The 21,107-nt window shown below is 47.3% G+C and overlaps 1 protein-coding gene across 1 annotated transcript in view; it reads right to left on the bottom strand.

Annotated features, from left to right (window-relative positions):
• The window catches only part of LOC144153308 (uncharacterized), a 340,475-nt gene that overhangs the window by 143,466 nt on the left and 175,902 nt on the right, over positions 1-21,107 (bottom strand). Inside the window, exons 71-76 of the mRNA XM_077684958.1 lie at positions 19,660-19,898; positions 17,258-17,364; positions 12,856-12,964; positions 4,200-4,334; positions 3,001-3,111; positions 1,347-1,488 (exon numbers count right to left, since the gene is read on the bottom strand). Of these exons, the coding sequence (XP_077541084.1) occupies positions 1,347-1,488; positions 3,001-3,111; positions 4,200-4,334; positions 12,856-12,964; positions 17,258-17,364; positions 19,660-19,898 (843 nt within the window). The remainder of the gene's footprint in view (positions 1-1,346; positions 1,489-3,000; positions 3,112-4,199; positions 4,335-12,855; positions 12,965-17,257; positions 17,365-19,659; positions 19,899-21,107) is intronic.

Below are 21,107 nucleotides of genomic sequence, written 5' to 3'. Positions count from 1 at the left end.
TTAGCGTTTTTGGGGTGTTTCGAGTGTTTCGAGTGCGCGCGGGGATAATGTTACTAACTCAAGACAGCCAGACCCTCAACAAGAAGCGTTTATTGCTTCAAAGCACCCTACCACCCTATTCCGCTTCACACGCGAAATAGACTTTACGTTCCGGAGAAAAACAAATCTTGCTGGCGGTGATGTATCAAAGTCCCCCCGTAGACAACGCCACGAGCAGCGCCCCACACTTTCGGGAAAGCACGCAGCCTTCGTCGCGCCATTCACGGCAGAGTTGAGAGGGAACAATTATGCGCGATTTCTATTCTTGTGTAGCTCTGGTGATACGGAACGTATTCTTATAATTCCTGGTGGGGGAGATTTGTTGAGACAATATACTTTATTCCGAAACACATTCCGAATGGCCAGTGGTAAGCGTTACAGGGTCCCTTTTGTTGCGGCCACGAAGATAACAGGAAAATTTGGTAATTCCGAGATTGCACCTTAGAATAACAACGACCCCACTTCTAACGCAAACTTCATTCGAATACTATTAATAATGAAGAAAACAGAGAATAACCATGCGACCCACTAGCGACTTTTCTACACTAAACTGATGACGTATAATGGGCAGTTTGCTCCGATTCAGTGAGGCCGGCAAAATTCAACCCCAAATTAACACGGACTATAAAGCTATTCGCGCTTAGCTTTATATAGTGCACAATCTTTTTATAGTAACACGTAAACATATGATTTGTGCGTACTACGCGCAATCTGCCGGGCGACGCTGAAAAGCCATCGGGCGCGATGGGCTTGTCTGACATGACACTGGTCAACTGGAATAAGACACTGCCACTTACGTGGCCCTTACTGTCGGGTCATACGCAATATTTCACGAAACGATTACTATGACCCGTAATAACAGGGAAGCTTCAAGTCCGGTCAGAAAAAAAAAAAACATGTGCGGATAATGGAACGCCATCTATTAAGGAAGAGGCAACCAGAATAGCAAAATTATGGTTTTCCCGTTGGCGGCAACGTTGGCCGACATATTAGCTTACGTTTAAGGTACTTTCCCTGAATACGTCATTGTCGACGTCACGAAAAACAATACAGCGGGATAAATAGAGATTTGGCTGAAATTGCTTAATTTCTCAGTGAATAAAGCATCGTTTGCTGCCGGTCAAACGCTGAGGGCACTATAAACACCAAATCTTTTGATTAAAACAGACTTGTATTTTGTCTTCAGGGCCCCCTTGACAAGTTAAGAATGCAGAAACTTGTATTTTGTCTTCACGGCTTCCTTAACCGGTTCGAAATGCCCAATCCTCCTTAACAGAATGCAGAATTCTGACGCATCGAAGGCTTACCAGGGGCGGCCCCAACCAGCCTTGCTAAGGTTCGTAGCCTCGCGTACTTTGGTTGACCGGAACATTTGCCAGAAACGTCATCGAGATCAGCTCGAAAAGCGGCCACGCATCTTGTGGGGAGCGCACGGAAAAACGACGTGACCTGCGAAGCAGTGGTTATACTTGTATAGTGAAAAAAGGAGTATTACTGCACACTCAATCTTTCCATGCCAAAAAATAAATCGGTATTTTTTCCACGTCGGCCGTTGTGAGAGTTGATACTTTCAATGCCAATTTATGTGAAACAGACTTGTTTGCAGCAATTACGATCATTAGTTTTTTTTTATCTGGTACTAACTTCTGGTGAACAACGAAGCAGCAATTTTCTTCAGCATTCTCCCCACTCGAAAGCCTGCACTAATTGAAGCATTTCTGGGGTATCAACGCAAGGTGGTCATCGGTAATTTTCTCATCAGTAACTTCCCGCACATTGTACAAGACTAGCTCGCACTTCTATAATCATAAGCCTTGGAGCAGTGGAAAACTAGGTTGCCTTCTAGATCTAATTAGGTTGCCCAACCACACGTTTTCGAACTGAAAGCGCTCGTGCAATGTAATAACTGAATTAAGAGTTTTCCTGAAGAAAATTTCACCTTTTTCTTATGCCTGGCAAATCGGACTTATTTATTTTAAATCTGGCTTCATTTATGTATCGCCTTGTTCATAATCACATATCCATTGATGGATTGCCCCGGGAGCATCTCATTAACACAAATAACACCCAATTCTCTGCCCGTAACAATTTCTTGACGCCAAAAGTGCGTACGAACTACGGCAAACAGACCGCAAAATTTGCTGGTGTGTCGACATGGAACAATATACCTGAAGAAATTAGGTCAAGTTGTACATTACATTCTTTTCGTAAATTATTTAAATTATATCTTCTTAGACAACTACATGTCTAGTAAACTATATGTGTTTTTGGTGTGTATTATTGATTTTTCCGAATATTTGTGTGCCCATTCTCCATGAAGCGTTATTTCACGGTTCCTGTTCGAAATATTGTTTTTACTTGTTCTAATTATGTTTTAGGATGTTCTTAAACCTGCTCAACTGCGTGCTGCATTTTGTTCTATTAAATTACGTTATGTAACGAGGTCCCCCCGACCGTTCTCAACTGAAAGAAAGCGAAGTGTGATATCCGTAGGCGTTCCCGGATCAAATCATTCGCGTGTTTAGTAAGATATGGCATTCACTGGCCAGCTTAGAACAGACCTGTTAAATTAGCGAGATCCAGTAGATATCTCATTCGACGATGATACCCAGATATTTGTGCGAAGAAACGTGCTGAAGTAGTTGTTTAAGAAAATAAATCCAGTTGTAACCTAATCGCTTTCTCCTCGAGGAGAAAACGCTGTATTTGGTTTTATCGAGATTAAGGCAGAGATCATTGTTAAACCTTGCCACTACACTTCCGCGATCGTGATTTATTTTATGTTGAATTTCGTCGATCGTCGTGCCTGTGAATATAAGAGCCGTGTCATCAGCTTACATTATTGCCTGTGAATATTTCAAAATTGATGGAAAATCGTTCATGCACAAGGAGAATAGAATCGGCCCCAGAAGCGATCCCTGGGGTGCCCCGGTTAACAATGATTGCCTGGCCTGCACGTACCTTGTTCGTTAGACTTGTCTCGTCCTCAAAGGCTTGCAAGTGGCTGGCATTACGCTTCAGGGCAATGTCATATTGATGGTCTCTCTTCAGGGCCATGAAGCTGCGGCATGTCTGAGCAAAAATCAAGGACTGATGAATGCCCATAAAGAATTACACTGTGAAAAATCTTATGTGCTAGGTAACTAATTAAACTTCCTTTGAAAAAATTTGGAAGGCGAATTTTTAAAGAAATGCGGTCTAGCAGAGTATCCGTTGGTCAAAGATGTGTTTTTCTAAGGTGTGGTTTGTGAGTAAGTGTCTGAGTACCCTAAGGTGTGGTTTTCATAGGTGCGGTATAAACCTACACGGCGCTTCCAACACGCCAAGTACTAGCACAGAGGAGACGTGAACTTGCCAAAGTAATAGCGAAATATAGAGGGTTAACGGGAGGTTACTTCAGCTGCCTTTAAAGCAAGAAGAAGAGAAAGTATTTCACCGATGGTTTGTGACGGTGCCAGTAATTATCGCCATAATAAGTTGCATTTTCAACCACCTAGAAACCCTTTGCAATAAATTTAAGTGTTACTTGGATTCTAAGGTCACCCCCAGTAAGTACGTGGCTTCTCTTGTGTTAGCCAGTGTTCACGCAAGCATACTTTTTGACCGGTGCGTACTGCCCTATCTCAGAGTACACAGTTCTGACGCGTAGGCATGCGCACCAGGCGTCAGCGTTGTTCCACTCAATAAAGCCACCATTTCGATGAAATAGCAGTGATTAGCGCGTGAAAACCGAAAGTAATACCAAAGACAGCGCCATTTTGGTGTGTGAGATTTCTTTTTCAGCCAACGAAAATTATTTGCTAGGTATTCCCTCCGTGCTAATGAACGTTTTGGAATGACTGTACTGTCTTCGCGCCATAAGTGGCTTGCTAGAAATCCTACGGTAACATCCGCACCACACGACATTGCAGGATGCCTACCTATAATCTTAAAAGCAACTTTTTTATGTCTTTGCCACCATAAAATTACTCCGGTGCCCTTGTTGAACAGACCAAGGTGCAATGTCAATTTTTCATTCAAATATGTTTGCCCCACCACACCGTCAGTCTCTTGCAGCCAGCTTGAACAAATTGTACCCGAGGCTTCCTTAAAAACATAATAACTTCTCGATAACTACAACTCGCACAAGAGCAGGGCACGTAGTAGCAAGGCGGCTTTACCTTATCGTAACCCTCAATGGCTTGCTGCCGACAGTGATCCCCGAACTGGGACTTGCTGTTCAGCACTGCTGATGTGGTCACGGCGAGGTTCAAAGAAAGGCAAACCGAGCAGTTGGCAGCATCGCAGACGGATTTCTGCGAATTCAAAATTCGAAAAGAAAAAAAACCGTACTTTGGATTAACCTGAAACACACGCCGAAAGATTTGCGCAAAAACCGCATCTTTACAAAAAATATTTTACAAAAAACTAGTTTAATTAATTATTGCTTTGGGGAATTTAAACAGACTCAGCACTTAGCATTCAAAACAAACTATACCGACGTCACATACTCCGTTGCAGTTTCTCTTATTTGTATTTGAACTTACCAGCACCAGCATGCACATACATTCCCACGCGTCTGTACGCACTTGCGCTCGCGGGCACGCAATTATGCACCGGTGGTGAACCGGGGCTGGAAGTAGTGCTTGCATAGGAAAATGCTTTCCAAGTCACCACCGAACCTCCCTGTACGACGTTAGGTCGCAGCAAACGACCGCAAAGGATATCTACCTGTACTGATACCGCGAATTGCATTGCACCTGTAATTGCAAATGCAGCTGCAGAGTCATTCTTGCCTCGTTCTTCCCATGAATGGAATCACCTTGCTCCTGAAATTGTGTCTGATAATGATAACCATCATTTTCGTGAAACACTATCTAGAACGATAAATTCACGATCCGCCTAGTATATTTTTTCTCTTAGCACGCGGACAATTTGATTGTAATCGTGCTAACACTGTATTCTGTTTCTTTCTGTCCACCTTGTACCATGTCTTCCAATGTAAACCACTCCCCTCTGTAATGCCATTTGGCCCTTAGGGTTTAAAAAATAAATAAATTAATTCCTGGTGACGCCAGAAATTTCATTTGTGATTAACTACCGTCCGCAAAGAAAAATACTTTGCTTTTTCCCGTGTTAGCGCTTCCTCAAGACCAGTATCCGACGAGCGCGTGCTTTGTCGATGAATATGTTCAAACAAAGGTGAAGGAATTAGGTGTCCCCTTCAACTTTAGAGAAATACATCAGTTGTTACTAAATTCCCTCACCCCACCCGGCCAAAGTGAAACTGAATCTGCGTAATAGTCATATCCCCACAGCCAAACCTAACGTCTAAGTCCGGTGTTGAACAACAACAAGACATTACGCAAATCTGAGGCACAAAATTAATACATAAATGATATTTGCAGTGTTTATTTAAAAATAACATGGATGCTTGGTTTTTGCAGTACCAAATGAACTACAATATCAACTGCAAATAACCGTCGCCTGCTGTTGCCGGCGCCACTACAGCTCCTCGCGGAAGTATAACAAATCAAATTGCAACAGTAACGACATGTTCCACTAAATACGTTCCATGTTCCGCTTGGAATGCACGTGCAGCAGGGCGACGTGATTCTATAAATGTTGTAGTAGGGTGCCTCGAATCACACGCGTCTCCACCGTACGGCAGCGCTGGCATCGAGGCACCCGGTCGGGCGAAGTAGAACGCGGCAAATTTAAATTGAGTTGAGCAAACCTCTAGCCTGTCATCTTGGCAGGAGCGAGACGGGAGAGAAACAGCATAAGAGGTGAGCGGGAAAGAGAAGCCAGGCATTTACTTGGCCTCGCTATCATTTCGGGCTAGCGAGTCTGATGCATATGCGAGCTCCACGCGCAGTGACCCCCGTTTACCACTCGCGAGTGCGAGCGCCAATCACGGAAAGCCCTACTTATCACTCGCGAGCGCGATAGCAACTCACGGGGAGCCCCGTGCGCCACTCGCGAGTGCGAGTGCCACTCGCCGTGAGCCACGCTCACCACTCGCGAGTGCACCACGCCATTCGCAGAGCTCACCGGAGTGAGCGCAACTATTGCGCTTGTACTCACTGTTGACTATTCGTCACAGGAGCCGCTCACTGTAATGGTTGTTAATGGTGGGATTGCTTTTAGCTTCGGATCTAAGTCGCCACTAAGTTCCTGCTATAGGGCATCCTAGAATTTTCTGGTGGCGTGTTGCTTTAGAAATATGATTTGGATGGCCTTCTGACGCCGTACACTCGCGTTCAAGCTGCATACACTCGCGTTCAAGTGGAGACGACGAGTGATGAGCGCGAGTGGTGATGGTGAATTGTGAACGTGAGAGAGTGTGAGTGGTGATGGCGAGTGGTGAGTGTGAGAGCGAGTGAGTGCGAGTCGTGACGGCGTGCCGTGAGCGTGAGCGCGAGTAAGTGCGAGCGGTCACGGCGAGTGATGAGCGTGAGCGCGAGTGGGTGCGAGTGGTTGAGGGCGCGTAGTGAACGTGTGTGCGAGTGAGTGCGAATGGTAAGGACGACTGGTGAGCAATCGTGCGAATCAGCGCATGAGGAAAAGTATTTTTCTGTGCGAGTGCGAGTGAGTGGCACCCAGTTTTGCCAAGGTATGCTCGATGATTGTGCGGAGGATGCGACGGTGAGAAGCACGGGCCAGTATTGGGTTGAACTGGCACACTCCATAAAAAAACGTTACGTGACGGCCGATGATGATGATGATGATGATTGTCTTTTTATGGCGCAAGGCCGACGAGGGCAAAGAGCGCCAGAAACAATTGTGATTTAATAAAAGCGATGAGAATTAAAATTACAATTGTAAACTAAAGTGAAGCAGAAGCTGTTTAAAAACAGATGGGATGGCTGGTGTAGAGGGCCAGGTTGTAATTACGCGCAGTATGAAATGAGCTGTAAAAAATTAATCTCTTTTAAAAACTTCGAAACATACTTAAAAGGAATTGTAGCGTTGTCGCCTAAAAAATGTGAGGGGTGGAGTGGGATGTGTTGTCTGTATAGTTGTGGAAAGTGTTTGCGTCGCGTTGTGGTGAGTGCGTTACATTGAATTAGGATGTGGATTACGGATAGGTGTTCTCCACACCTGCTACACAGAGGTCTTGGGGATCCAGTGAGCAGGTGGGAGTGTGTAGCATGTGTGTGGCCTATCCGTAATCTGGCTAGTGTAGCTTCATTGAATCTGTTGTGTGTGTCTGTTGTGTATCGTCCCAAGTGTGGTTTTATTAGGTGTAGTTTGTTGTCTGTCAGTTCGCTCCACTGTGTTTGCCATGTTTTACGAAGTTGTTCTCTGATGTGTGGCTTGAGGTCTGTGTAAGGTAGTGTTGTTATGTCCACTGTGTTCGTCAGTGCAGCAGCGGCGGCACTTTCATCCGCCAGCTCATTTCCGCGTATCCCACAGTGGCCCGGAACCCAGCACACAATCACTTCGAGATTTGAGGCGTACGCGGACATAATGGTCTTAAAAAGAAGATTGATCACATAATTTTTAGACGACTTTCCAGATGATAGCGCGCGGACAACACTCAAAGAATCTGTGTAAACGATGGATTTGGGTATTTTATGTTGAAGGATGTGATTCAGAATGAGGAGCACGCCATACGCCTCTGCCGTGAAGATACTACTAAGTAAATTCATAGTCTTAGAGATGCTTAAGTTTGGTCCGTGTGCCGCAGAGGACACAGCGGAAGGAGTCTTTGAGGCATCGCTATAAAATTCTAAACACTGATACTTTTGCTGTAGGGACAAAAAGTGCTGCAGAATCGCACTTTGTGGAACCCGGTTCTTCTGGATTTGTGTAAAAGATGTATCACAAGAAACTGGGCGGAGATGCCACGGTGGTAAAAGGTCCGTAAACGATGAATTGTATAAGTCTAAAAACGAGAAGTCAAAGTCAGAAGCTTCCTTCCTCGCTCTAAGGGAGAAAGGTACAGAAACAGATGGACGATTTAAAAACAGTTGCAATGAGGAAGTATCGTTAAATACTGGTTTAAAAGGATGGTTACTAATTGATGAAATTTTAAAAGCATATAATAGGTCTATGTAGATTCGCTGATGTTCTAGGCACCATTTATCACACTCAGCGTACAGGCTCTGGACCGGGCTAGTGCGAAACGCACCTGACGCGAGCCGAAGCCCCAAGTGCAGCAATGGGTCTAGCATTTTCAATGTGGTTTTTGTTGCTGACCCATACACCACACTCCCGTAGTCCAATCTTGAACCTATTAAGCTGGTAAATACACGCAGCAGGAGTTGTTTGTCTGCACCGTATGTTTGGTGTGAGAGGACCTTTAAAATGTTCATTGTTTTTAGGCATTTATGTTTAAGTTGTTTAATGTGAGATATAAATGTTAGTTTTTCGTCAAACACTACTCCTAAAAACTTGTGTTCCTTTTTAACAGGAATTGATAGGCCGTTCAGCTTGATCTCAGGATCGGGCCGGATCGCGCGCAATTTAGAAAACACAACACAGGTGCTTTTAGCTGGATTAAGTTTAAACCCATTTCGGTCTGCCCAGCTAGCTAGTTTATTGGCACCAAGCTGAATTTGCCGTTCACAGATAGACATGTTACATGATTTAAAAGATATTTGAACATCATCTACATACATAAAACAGGATATTGTTGGTGGCAATGCCTTTCTAAGCGAGTTCATCTTCACTATAAACAATGTGCAGCTCAAAACTCCACCTTGAGGCACGCCATTTTCTTGGACATGAACCGTAGAGAGTGCAGACCCAACTCTCACACGAAAGGTTCGCTTGGACATGTAACTGCCAAGTGTGTTTAGCATGTTGCCCGACAAACCTAACGACTTCAGATCGCAGAGGATGCCGTAGCGCCAAGCGGTGTCGTAGGCTTTTTCAAGATCAAAGAACAGTGTAATGCAGTACTGCTTATGAACGAATGCATCCTTTATATATGATTCTAAGCCAACGAGTTGATCATTTGTAGATCGCCCTGCCCGGAAGCCTGCCTGGCAGCTCTCGAGAAGACCGTTGTATTCCAGGAAATATACAAGTCTCTTGTTTATCATCTTCTCGAGAAGCTTGCAGAGGCAGCTTGTCAGGGCTATGGGACGATAACTTGCAGGGGAGGTGGGATCCTTCCCCTCCTTGAGGAAGGCCACTACTATGGCCTCCCTCCACGACCTAGGTAACCGCCCCGAAATCCATATTCTATTGTATAGGTGTAAAAGTGTTTCTAAAGTGTCTCGGTGTAAGTGTTGTATCATAGTGTATGTGATGTTGTCTGCGCCTGGAGCTGAAGGCTTACAAGTGTTGAGAGCGGCCCTCAGCTCAAAAAGTGAGAACTCAGAGTTGTAAGACGTAGTTGATCTGTTCTTGTCACGTAGAGAGTTCTTTTCGGCAGATGTTTTGTGTTTCATGAAAGTGTCCGTGTAGTGTGATGAACTGGAGACGTGTTCGAAGTGTTGTGCAAGTGCATTAGCCTGGTCTTCTAGTGTGTCCCCTGTTGTGCTGACCAGGGGCAGGCTATGTGTATTTTGTCCTTTCAGTTTACGTATCCTTGTCCATACTTTACGTGTGTCTGTGTAGGAGTTTATTGATGTAAGAAAAGCGCGCCAACTCTCTCGTTTTGCCTCACGGCGCGCACGCTTCCCGAAAGCCTTTGCCCGTTTAAAAGAAATCATGTTTTCTGATGTGGGGTACCGGCGAAGGATACCCCAAGCTTTGTTCTGGGCCTCTCGCGCCCGCCGACAGTCGTCATTCCACCAGGGCCTCCTTGGGTGCCGCACGGCTCCGGAGGACTGGGGAATGGACTTTTCGGCGGCGTCGAGGATGTGCGCCGTGACCAGCTCGGTTGCCTCCTCTACGTGTAGGTGTCTAATGTCTGTGTAGTGCAGTTGAGATGTTTCTGTGAATGTGTTCCAGTTCGCTCTAGCTTCGTTGAACCTACTATGGGAAAGAGAACTGTTTGGCCCTTTACCTATATATGTTAAGGATGTTGGGAAGTGGTCACTACCATAGGGGTTTGTGTCCACTCCCCATTCAAGAAATGGAAAGAGTACTGCAGAGCCAATAGCAAGGTCAAGGTGTGAGTAGGTGTTGTGCGCTATATTATAGTATGTAGGCTGTTGCTTGTTAAACAGGCATGCTCCCGATGATGTTAAGAACTTTTCGATGAGGCGACCTCGGGCATCTGTTCTAGAAGAGCCCCACAGAGGATTGTGTGCATTGAGGTCACCCATTAAAATGAAGGGTTCAGGTAACTGATCCACAAGAGCCTCGAACTCGGAGCTCAACAAGTGATAGTCTGGTGGGATGTAGAGGGAGCACACCGTGATTAGCCTATTAAAACTTATTACTCGGATTGCAACAGCCTCTAGGACAGTGTTCAGCTGGATGGTGTGACATGCCAAGGATTTGCGGGCAACGATGGCCACACCACCAGAAGAGTATGTGCAGCCGTCTCTGTCCTTTCGGAACACCAGGTAACTATTTAAGAAATTTGTGTGTTTTTTATTCAAGTGTGTTTCCTGGAGACACATGACACTTGGCTGATTGGAGTGCAGTAACTCGCATACATCATCCAGGTTCTTGAACAGGCCTCTACAGTTCCATTGTATTAAATTTTCTTTTCCCATTATTTTATGTTAGGAGCGACTGGAATGTGTGGTTATGTGTCGTTCGGGGCGGTTACTCTGGCTGGCTTCTTTCTTTCTTGGGATTGTGACGTCCGATCCCGTCCCCTCCGCTGCGCAGCAGCGACGAACGGATTGACGTCCATTTTCTCTTCAGATGTCCTCGGAGTTGCCGACTTGTCGGGCTCCTTGGACTGTGGACCCTTTCGGGGGCCCTTTTCTGGGGCCACGACCGCCAGGGGTGCCAAGGGTGGCACAGGCGGTGGGGCGGAGGTGGAAGCACCTGCCGGTCCCTCCGCGTCCATTTCCTCCGTGCCATCAGGTGAACTGGGGGCCAGAGGAGTGGAACCGGAAGGAGCGGCACCACTCCCAACCGTGTTGGTTGCCACCGCAACCGCTGAAGGTTCCCCCTGCGGCACGGTGACGGATTGAGCTGCCAACAGCAACTCAGCGGGGGGCTCGGGCCGGGCACAGTCTGCGCCGCAGTACTGTGTCCCTGCCGAAGCAGAACGCCGCTCCGCCCCCCGGCGAGCTGCGTCTGCGTACCTCCCCAGGGGGAAAGAGGCGAACCTCTTTCGCGCCTCCGGGAAGGAAATGTTCTCGGTTACTTTTATGTTTATGATTTTCTTTTCTACTTGGAATTTTTCGCAGGTGCGGGAGTATGCTGGGTGGGGTCCCTGGCAGTTGGCACAGGTGAAGACCTGTGTGTTGCAATCATCAGTGGGGTGATCGTTCTGGGCGCATTTGGCGCAGGTTAGTCTTCCGCGACAAGCGTTAGTGCTGTGACCGAACCGCTGGCACTTGAAGCAGCGGCGCGGGTTCGGAATGTATGGACGGACTGGGCAACGGATGAATCCTGCATTTATGTGTTCTGGAAGTGTGGATCGGTCGAATGTTAGGATGATGTGCTTCGTGGCTATTTTGGCTCTCCGGATGGTGATCCGCCTCACTGCCGTCACACCTTGATCTTTGAGGCCCTCGAGGAGGTCGATGTCTGTCTCGTTTAGGAGATCCGTCTCAGAGATCACACCCTGCGAGCTGTTGAGGCTGCGGTGGGGTGTGATCCTGACATCTAGATCGGCCATGCGGGTTTGGTTGAGAAGACTTGTTGCCTGTTGCTGATTATTTATTTCTACTAGGAGTTCACCAGTTCTTTGTTTTTTAGCCTTATAAGATTTGCCCACAATGTTTTCAAGGAATTTCGAGATCAGAAATACAGACTTGGAAGTGATGGGGTTTTCTTTTTCTGTTGATTCGATTATTAGGAAGCGGGGGTAGTTGTCCGGTTTAGGGGCAGCGATTGCAGGGAGTAGTGGGAAGGAAACTTCGGTGCGGCCCCTTTTCAGGGACCGATCGTGTTTGGAGCGGGGTTTTGAAGCCATGAATTAATAAATTCTATTCGGCCGTGGTGCATCCGCCCACCCCGGGGCCCAACAAGGGGACGCGACAGGTACTTGCAAGCAAGGCCTGCCTGCGCCAGACTTACACCACGGCTATAACCACATATGGCGTAACACAGGGTTGTTAGCCACACCAGGTTAACCCTAGCCGCCAAGAAAAGGAGAAGAACCAAGAAGAGAGAAGGTGACAGGAAAGTTGTTAGAAAGAGGATAGGAAAGTAAAAGATGTAGAGGAGGACAGGAAGAGGCGACTGCCGATTCCCTCCGGTCGGGTCAGGCCGGAGGTGCCGTCTACGTGAAGCGTGGGCCAAAGTGGTGTGTTGCCTTTGCCGAGGGGCCTTAAAGGTCCAAACACTCGGCATTGGCTCAACCACCAGGTTCCCCTTTTCCTCGGACACGGCTCTGCCACGCACGGCTAGACGTGGGTGCTCGGGGTCCGTGGTGTCGCACATACACCAAACATCTGCTTGCGCAGATGCCCCCTGCGGGGACGTGACGGCCGAGCAAATAGGACGAAACATGAAAGGTGTAACGCTGTGTATTACGCCACCAAAACCGTCGTCATCGACATCGTGTGTTTTGTGCAGAACGATATGGGCCACTGGCTCCTTTGTATTTTTTAGAGGACAATAGTGGCGCAACACATGGACTACGCAGGTCACTTCAACAGTGCATAAACTTAGAAACATTTTCTATGTAGCAAAACCCCGAAGCTAGCGCAGTGATGCAGCTTGTTGAACGACCAGTTTACTCTACATTTGTACGCCTATATTGCTATGCTAGCGTAGCAGTCTCCTGCGAGACATCCTCCGGCTTACCAAAAAGTCGTAGTCAGATTCCGTGAAGCGGTACAGCGACGGGTACTCGACGTTGCAGCGGTTCGGCGGAACGATCCGATGCGTCAGCAAGAGCACCAAGTCTGCGTTCCTAGAAAACACCAAGCGCGCTCTTTTAAAAGGTCGTGTGAGCACGAACTCCCCGAAATGTACTGCCCAAACAGAGCTAGTTTATATTAGTAATATAAGGATTACATGTACGTGGTCAGTGCAGGATAGGAGCGGGTGAGGGTCAGTAGAAGAGGCTTTTGTCCTGCTGACGACCTAAATACGCTAATTGTGACGATGATGATTATTACTATAAAGATGTCCGTGAGGAGAGGTGCTAATAAACTGAAGCAGGATATATTTAATGGCCGTGCTTCCCACTTGCGCGTATTTAAACAATATTTTCACAGATGACTCGCATTGGAACACTCTCAGTCCATACAAAGGCTGAACAACTTGACAGGTAAACCTGGATGTAACGCAGTCGAAGATAGTTCGCAATTTTTGTTACATGCCGGTTTAGAGTTAAGGCTCGCGGGAATAAAGCAGAAAAGGTCAAAATTCGAGACATCAGTAAGGGCGAGCTCACACTTCAAGGCCCTATTTCACAGTGAAACTGAGCAAGTTGCGCCTGCGGCTTTCCCTCGAGCTTAGGCCCTACACGGATGCACCAGAAAAGCAAGGCCAGTTACCCTCGTATTCACAAACGTAATTTAAGTTTCACTTTTGCTTATGACCCTTCCCGGTGCCTTAACGCGTTTCATGACGCGAAGTGCTGAAAGGGGGGTGCCTTTTCGCAAACGTGATGCTCTTCTGCGCAATAAAAATTGTGGTGAGGGTGCTAGCTCAGCTACTGTACGGGGTGGGTGGCGACATTCTCTTTTATTGCCGCCGGAAACGGCACTTAAAATTGGTAGCTTGCCTTGAAAAGACAAAACGTTTCGTTTTCTGGCAGCAGAACTCATCCCCGACGAACCGATACCACAGATATGAGTGCAGACGCGCGACTACACGCTGATACGGCGGGCTGGGACCTCAAAGCTTAGGTCTCGAACCGCCAACGCACTCACACGTGGAAACACACGGTAGTTTGCAGTGCGGACGATATAAATGCAGTTACTCTTGCTACCCGGTGCGGTGTCACGGAGAAAACCGGAAGCGGATGCTACGCTAACCACGGGATGGCGCTAGCCGCTCCGTTCATCATCACCAGCATCATCAGAAGTCTAGACGCTTTCGTTGCTGTATGGCTCCTTACATAAGTGGTAGCACTGGCTAAATTAATTTCTCCTGCCAATTTTTCCGTAAAAGTGCAAAAAACAATTACTGATCATCTTACGGACTTCGTTACATCAAGGTTGACGGCCGCAAGGCCTTCGTTACACAGAGGTCGCAAACACATGGGCTTCAATGGGGGAACAATGGGTAATTGAAAATCTTCGTTAAATCCAGGGAATCGTTGCATAGGGGGACGTCGCATCCAGGTTTAACTGTAGTGTGGTTTTGCGGCTGTATTCCCTGCTAAGGCATGAGAATTCTTCGGTCGCCTGTTGATACGACGGGTCAGAAGGACCGATGCTGCAAACGCAACAACCACTACAGGCCTTGTGTAACAGTGGATGGGCACAGGACGCGGCCGTCAGGCTTGTAACAGTGGATGGGCACAGGACGCGGCCGTCAGGCTTGTGGTGCTTCGGCCTAACGACTCTCTTGTTCACCGAATTCCGCCGCCACTTATCGTTGATGATCCCAAGGTTGACAACTGTCCTCCGCGCACTTCTTTGTTGTGCCCGAGCTCGCTGCTGTCGGTTTTTTCTATCCGAGAGGTTCGCCGACAACCGCGCGTTGACGGTCGGGTCAAAGAGTGCGCAGGCACGTGAAGCATTCACAGGCGTTTAACCGTCATCTTGGCGCCTTGGCTCGGTGTGCAAACGGCCTTTGACCCCGGACGACAGCACCATTGAAGTCGACACGGTGTTTGTGGTGTCCGAGTAAGAAGGGTGCCCTATCAGCGTAAGTTTTTAGTCTCTGTGAGAATTCTGTCCGTATCTTCCAGATTTCTTGCTCTACTCGACACAGCGTGAGGAAGGGGAAATATTAAAGCCGTTCCACTCAATATGAAAGCTGTCGGAAGTGCAGAGCATTGATTCGCCATTACGGGCTGTAGCGCCGTTATCCGCTCACTGCTGCCACCCAACGTATTTCAAATTTCCCGCCTCCGCAGTGCTCGCGCGCCCCCTGCCTGAAACTGCACCAGCCTGAAACTGCGCTTGCTTTTCCTCCCGCACGTGCCGGCGTTGCATTGCACTTTTTTTCCCTTAGTATCGTAAAAACCAACCCAACGATCGTTCCTAACTAACTTAACGCGGGTGCTGCCGGTTAATTACGTATATTTTGCCTCAAATGTATCTACAGTTTTCTTTGCACTACACAACGGAGAGATGTATGACAAGCGCCAGCGGTTCAGGAGTTTCGAACGCTTATGATAATATAAACCGTTTGGCTTTCGAAGCCTCTGCGTTACGCCGCGACAACGGCTACGACAGAACGCCGCCTCTGCAAGTTCTTTTTTTCATTCCAATTGCTCAGATGTTTCCTGCGTCCGACCTAGAGCGACAGAGAATCATCGCCGACGCACGAGTAATCGTAACACCCTCTTCTTTTAAAAGGCGTCCTTTTTGTCTGTCTTCTACGCATACGTCGGTTGTTCATATGAGCGCACAAACGAGACTTATCCGCTCAGTGGCCATGCCAGCCTAATGTTCTCCGATGTGCGCGAAGTTCCGCCTAATAGACGATTACAAGAAACAATAAGTGACACTCAGGCTGTTAAGAAATTGGCATAGGTAGTTTCTTGCGTAACGTCACGCTTTAAGGCTAACGCGCTTTAGGTGTTCCTTGAGGTGACAAAACCGCCGTTGTAGAAAGCGGATGAGCCCACATACTTCCGCAGTGTCATCTGCGCGCATTGAACACGTGTTTCGCCGACAGGGGCAATAAAATAAAACCGGGCAACGAGCCCAAGCCGCTGGTCCACGAGTTCGCGTGAACTGCGGATCCATTGAGCGTTAGGCGAAGCTCAGTTTGGCTGTTCATTACAGCTGAAGTTATTTGAGCCGTCTCGATATGTTAGGTGCTCCGACATCGCGTGTACGCACTGCCAGTTCGTAGTAGCTAAGCTGTCCAGGTGCAGTCACCCCGACAGGTGCGCATACAAAAGCGAAGCCCAAGCGGGGTACAATTCCAGACGAAGAAATACTGTAGCGAGAGCTACAATGACCGTATTCTCACCGTTTCACTGTAGCCGGTGGCCGCATCTAGAGCTGAGCGGCCGCATGTAGAGCTGAGCCTAGCAACCGCCGCGGCTGGTGATGATGATGATGTTGATTGCTATTGCTCTCCCCTTTGAAGCGGGGTGAAGACATGTCATCTTACCAAAAAGGAATAATATAATCATGTTTTACACTCTTGGTTTAATACTAGCGCTGCTTAGGGCAGGCACTAAAGCTTATTAGGGCCGTAATACTTTTTTTTCCCTGGCAGCACCGCTCGCCGCGCCATCTGGCGAGGGGCGCTTCCAGATGGCGCCGGTGAAACGCCAGAGGAGGAGAGGGTGAAACCACGTTGCAACAACAGAGGAGGAGCCGGCGTTGCATTGTATATATGGAAGGGCGGCTCGGTTGGATTTGTCGTCAGAGTGCGTCGGAGAGACTGAAAAAAGAAGCCAAGCTTCGTCGTAGGAAGGCAACCAAAGGAGGCAGTGAGCCGAGGAGACGTAGGAAGACCGAGCCGCACGCCTCGAGAAGCGCTATGAGTACGAAGCGGCCAGGTACTGTTTCGGAGCCATTGAGACTGCTGCTGCTACTTCACCGACCATCAGGTCGTCTTTGTGGCAATTTCGAAACAACAATATGACTTCAAAAAAATAAAATGCGTTACACTTCAAATAAAAATGCCTAGTGTTTAATGTAACCATAACTTAACGAGAGGTAACAACCAAACACTTAGATGTACGAAGCTAAACGATAAAGATATAACGTACAGAGAACCAAGCTAAACAATAACATTAACCGTACCTCACGCTACGCACGCCCAGGCATAACTGAGTTAAGCCACAGACAATTTTTGACTGGGCGTTCAATCCCCGAAAACGGCTTTATGTGCGTCGAGTATTTTTGGCTACCTAACCCGCGGCATACAAAGAAGTTACCCGCATTGACAAAGTACTATCAAGTGCATAACCCGCTCATTCAGAAGATGACTCTCGAACGGTGTCACACGTAGTTGGCACGTAAGACTACACGCAAAAAGCAGCTAATTCATGCTGCCAGTCTTTTCTAAGAAGAACAGCAACAGACGTTAGCAATAAGAAAATATTAAATGGGATGCCACATACCTGCTCAAGGATTCCATGGATTTGGCTGATTTAAAGTGCTCAAAATATACCCCCAAAATGAGCTTTAATTTCCAAGTGCTCCTGCCTTGAAAATGACGCCATATACCCTGTAAATATGCCGAATCGGTTTATTAGTAAACAGCAGCTAACCTTATGTGTTTTCTATCAGCATAGTTCCAAATTGTTTTACCGTGTGGTATATGTTTTAAATTTCAAGCAACATTTCATTGGTTGATTGTAGGCTTTAACGTGCCGACGCAACGCAGGCGATGAGGCGTGCCGTAGTGGAGGGCTCCGGATTAATTATGGCCCCCGGGGGATCTTTAACGTGCGCCGAAATTTCGTACACACGGGCGTTTCAAGAAAAGCGGCCGCCGCGGCCGGGAATCGAACCCTCGACCTCGTGCTCAGCAGCGTCAAGCAACATTTCAGGAGAATGTTTCGGAATGTAAACCAATTATTGGCTCGTGAACAAAAACTAGCCATTTCAAAATCGTAGTCCTAATTTCACCGTGCGAGAAGCCCCGTTCTAAAACACCCTCTCTTTACACCCTCTTTTTAGAAGTCCCGTGCTCACGACCATACGCTGAAAGTGTTCCACTTTTTTTCTTTGTGCGTTTGCAGTGCGCTATATGAAGGACGTTTTAAAGAATGAAGAAGAAATGTCAACGACGGGGAACATTGACCGTCCAATGGTGAATCTATTCATCCTCTGCAGTTGACGTCTTGCAATTATCAATTTATTATGGTACATTTTGCCAGTAAAAGTTCATGCCTTCTATTAAGAGCGCCCGCTCTTCCTTGGGGTATGACTGACCTCCATGGAAAGCATGGTGTCGCACTCACTAGACCCAGCTGTAGCGCCGCAGAGGTGGCACCCCCAGAGACCAGGGAAACAATTGGTTCTATGCGCCACTTTGCTTCGCTGTGGGCCGCGCATGCCCATGTTCATGCGCGGTTATCAATTGAACAGCAGTGGAGGGCGGAACTACAGGGTTTATCTTCACCCTACCTAAAATATGCATTTCAATAAACGCTGCTAACGGTAGAGGTCATACCGTCCACGTGTTAGTTCGTGGGGAGCCGAGACGTGACGTTTTGACAACGCAATAATCGCACTTTAGAGGACCGCCTGTTTCCCTGAAACTCTTCTTCAACCTTTTTCTTGAAAGGGTCTTGAAACCCTCCTTCACAATTTCCAAACTTTTCAACTGCACAATGATGCGCCTTCGTTTCCAGGAAAGAATAGTTCAGGGAAACTGGCATTGGAAGTTTTGGCATGCACGGATTATGGCGAGGGGGGGTTTTGCTAAGGGAAAATTTGAGATACGGTGCTGACGCCACGGCGCTTTTGCTACCGGGCTCAAGGCATGCGGGTTTATTGTGGTACACACGCGATTCTTGACGTGGGAGAGTATGTTAAACAGTTGGTGATGATGGTTGTTTTTTAGGTGCGAAGACCAACAAAGGCAACATTTAAGAGAGATTTATCTGGCTTTATTACCGCTGCAACTTTTGATTCCTTCATTTTGAATTTTTTTTCGTACCGCACCGCAATATTAGCACCCGCCATGCTATCGCATTCATAACACAAAACAAAAAGCTGTATTTTTTGTAGCGGTGAAATACTGAACAACTAAATTATATCTTCTATGCCTGTTTTGGAGATTTTCTCCACTCCTACAGTACGATTTCTTCGCACATTTCAAAGAGTTCCCCGACCGCCCCTGAGGAAATTTCCAGAACAATTGCAAGGAACAGGAGTCTGGTCTATCAGTGGGACGACTATACGTTTAATGTTTCGTAATTATACCCATGATTTATTCGAAATTTCTGCACGAATAAATTTATAAATGATTTACGCAAACCCCAACAACACCAATACTTATAATTGATCCTGTCGGATTTTGGAACGAAATTATCACTCCCTGTGATACACGGTTGCATTGCCCGAACTAGGCCGTCAGGACTCAGACATCATTGTGGTTAAAAGCAGCAATCGGAACACGGCAGGTCGGCCGGCTCAATACTAGCACATGTACTGGCTTCAAAGGCCACTTTATTCTAAGACAGTGAGATTTCCGCCGTACGTATTCCATTGTTGGAAGTATGTAGCCTGCTTCGAAGAACTTCACTAATAGTTCGAACAAAAGACCTTGTTATAAATGAAAAATTAATGGACTGGAAACATCTTGATTACTTTGTAATTTAGGTGGCTCTTGCTGACGGCGTTAGCCAAGATGACAAAAAAGGAAGCAGTATGATGATGGTATGCAGTGGATAAAATAGGCCGAAGATTGCGAATAGGACCTGAATAAATTTTTAACTAAGAATTAGCACACGGCAATCTGATTCTAGAAAAAGACTTCCTTCCAGGCGTAATTTCATGAACACAAACTTACCCGGGCCAGGCGATCATAGGCCTTGATGTTACCATGAGGTGATGAGAAGAGTGCTGCACCCGGCACGGCATGTTCGTTAAGCCAAGCGCTCAGCCTCTGGGCAAACTTCCTGGAGATACTCTTGTTAAAGGAGTCCACAAGGCCATTTTCAACGAGACCATTTTCAACAACGTTTATCGACACTGCGATTACGGCAGAAGACCGTCTCGTCGCACGCAGAAACGCAAGGAGATCGTCCACTGTAAAAAGAAAACACGCAATTAATCGGCACATTCTAAGGTGGCAAAAATGAAAGGCGGTATATATTCGTGTGAGGATACGGTCAATGCGTGCCTGTTCGCTGTTCTCTACAGAGGTAACCATCGGACGCTCATGCTTAAGTTACGACTTAACGTTTTTTTTGTGGACGCCGAACAATAAATATCGGCATGTAGCCGGTATTCAATGGCGTGGAATGCATGCAGGCAACCAAGTGTGCGCCGCGATATCTGTGGCCAAGCGTCTGTTGCTAGGCGAAGTTGTGCGCACGGCCCACAGATCAGGCACTCCTCTTCTCCATGCAATCGTGTGAGTGCGCCGTCCCTCGTTACGTCGGGCTCCGCGGGATGGCGGTACTTGTCCATGCTAAACACGACTGTGAAACACATGACCGTCTTTCACGTTACAAACTCTACCTCAGCGAACGCAAAGTATTGCCTCGAGTTCAATGTGAGTGCGATTATAACATCTCTGTTGACGCCGGCGTTTAGAATCGGAGTCGAACGAAGCAGATGACGCACGCCGGTGTTTTTTTTTTCTTCGGCGTCCGGGCGCAGTGGCCATGTCTGTGGCCGTTTCCAGTGTTGTCAGGCGAAGAAATTGACCGCTAAACTTCTCAACTAATATCGCCTATATAGGAACTAATTGTCAAGTCCTGCGCTCCGTCAAGCCCCAAGCGGACAAGTACCGCCACCTGGTGGGGCCCGCTTCAAGAGTGACTCACGTGCCAGATTGCGCGGGCGTGAAGCGGCAGTGCGCGCCCAAGCATGGACGACGCCGGTCGCATTCCGCCTAGTTCCTAATAAATTACCTTACTTTGTGTTCTATCAGTGCGGCCACAGGTCCTGCATTCTCACCTCGGACTACCGAAGTCCGGCCACTAACACTAATCACACACACTGCCCCGATTTTGTAAGCTGAAGCTCGTATTGTGCGCTGTTGTATCTGAGCTGTCAGCAGCATGCTTGCTGGTTCTGGCGTTTTATTTTACATTGTTCGTGACTCCTTCCGCCAAGCGCGTACTATAATAAAAGCTCACTAATTCACTGAATGAAGCTGTAGGTTTCAAAACTACATTAATTTAAATATTTTTTATGTCATCAATGTAACCTTCTCCCGGTACAAAACGATGCGATTGTGTTCCACAATATCCGAGGCCTTGTGGTACAGATATAGCACCCACTGGTCAA

The sequence above is a fragment of the Haemaphysalis longicornis genome, unplaced genomic scaffold (assembly GCF_048455015.1).
Source record: "Haemaphysalis longicornis isolate Haplotype H1 unplaced genomic scaffold, Haemaphysalis longicornis Haplotype H1 scaffold_9, whole genome shotgun sequence".
NCBI lineage: Eukaryota > Metazoa > Arthropoda > Arachnida > Ixodida > Ixodidae > Haemaphysalis > Haemaphysalis longicornis.
Note: the sequence above shows the minus strand (reverse complement) of the source record. Positions and strands in the feature narration are given on the sequence as shown.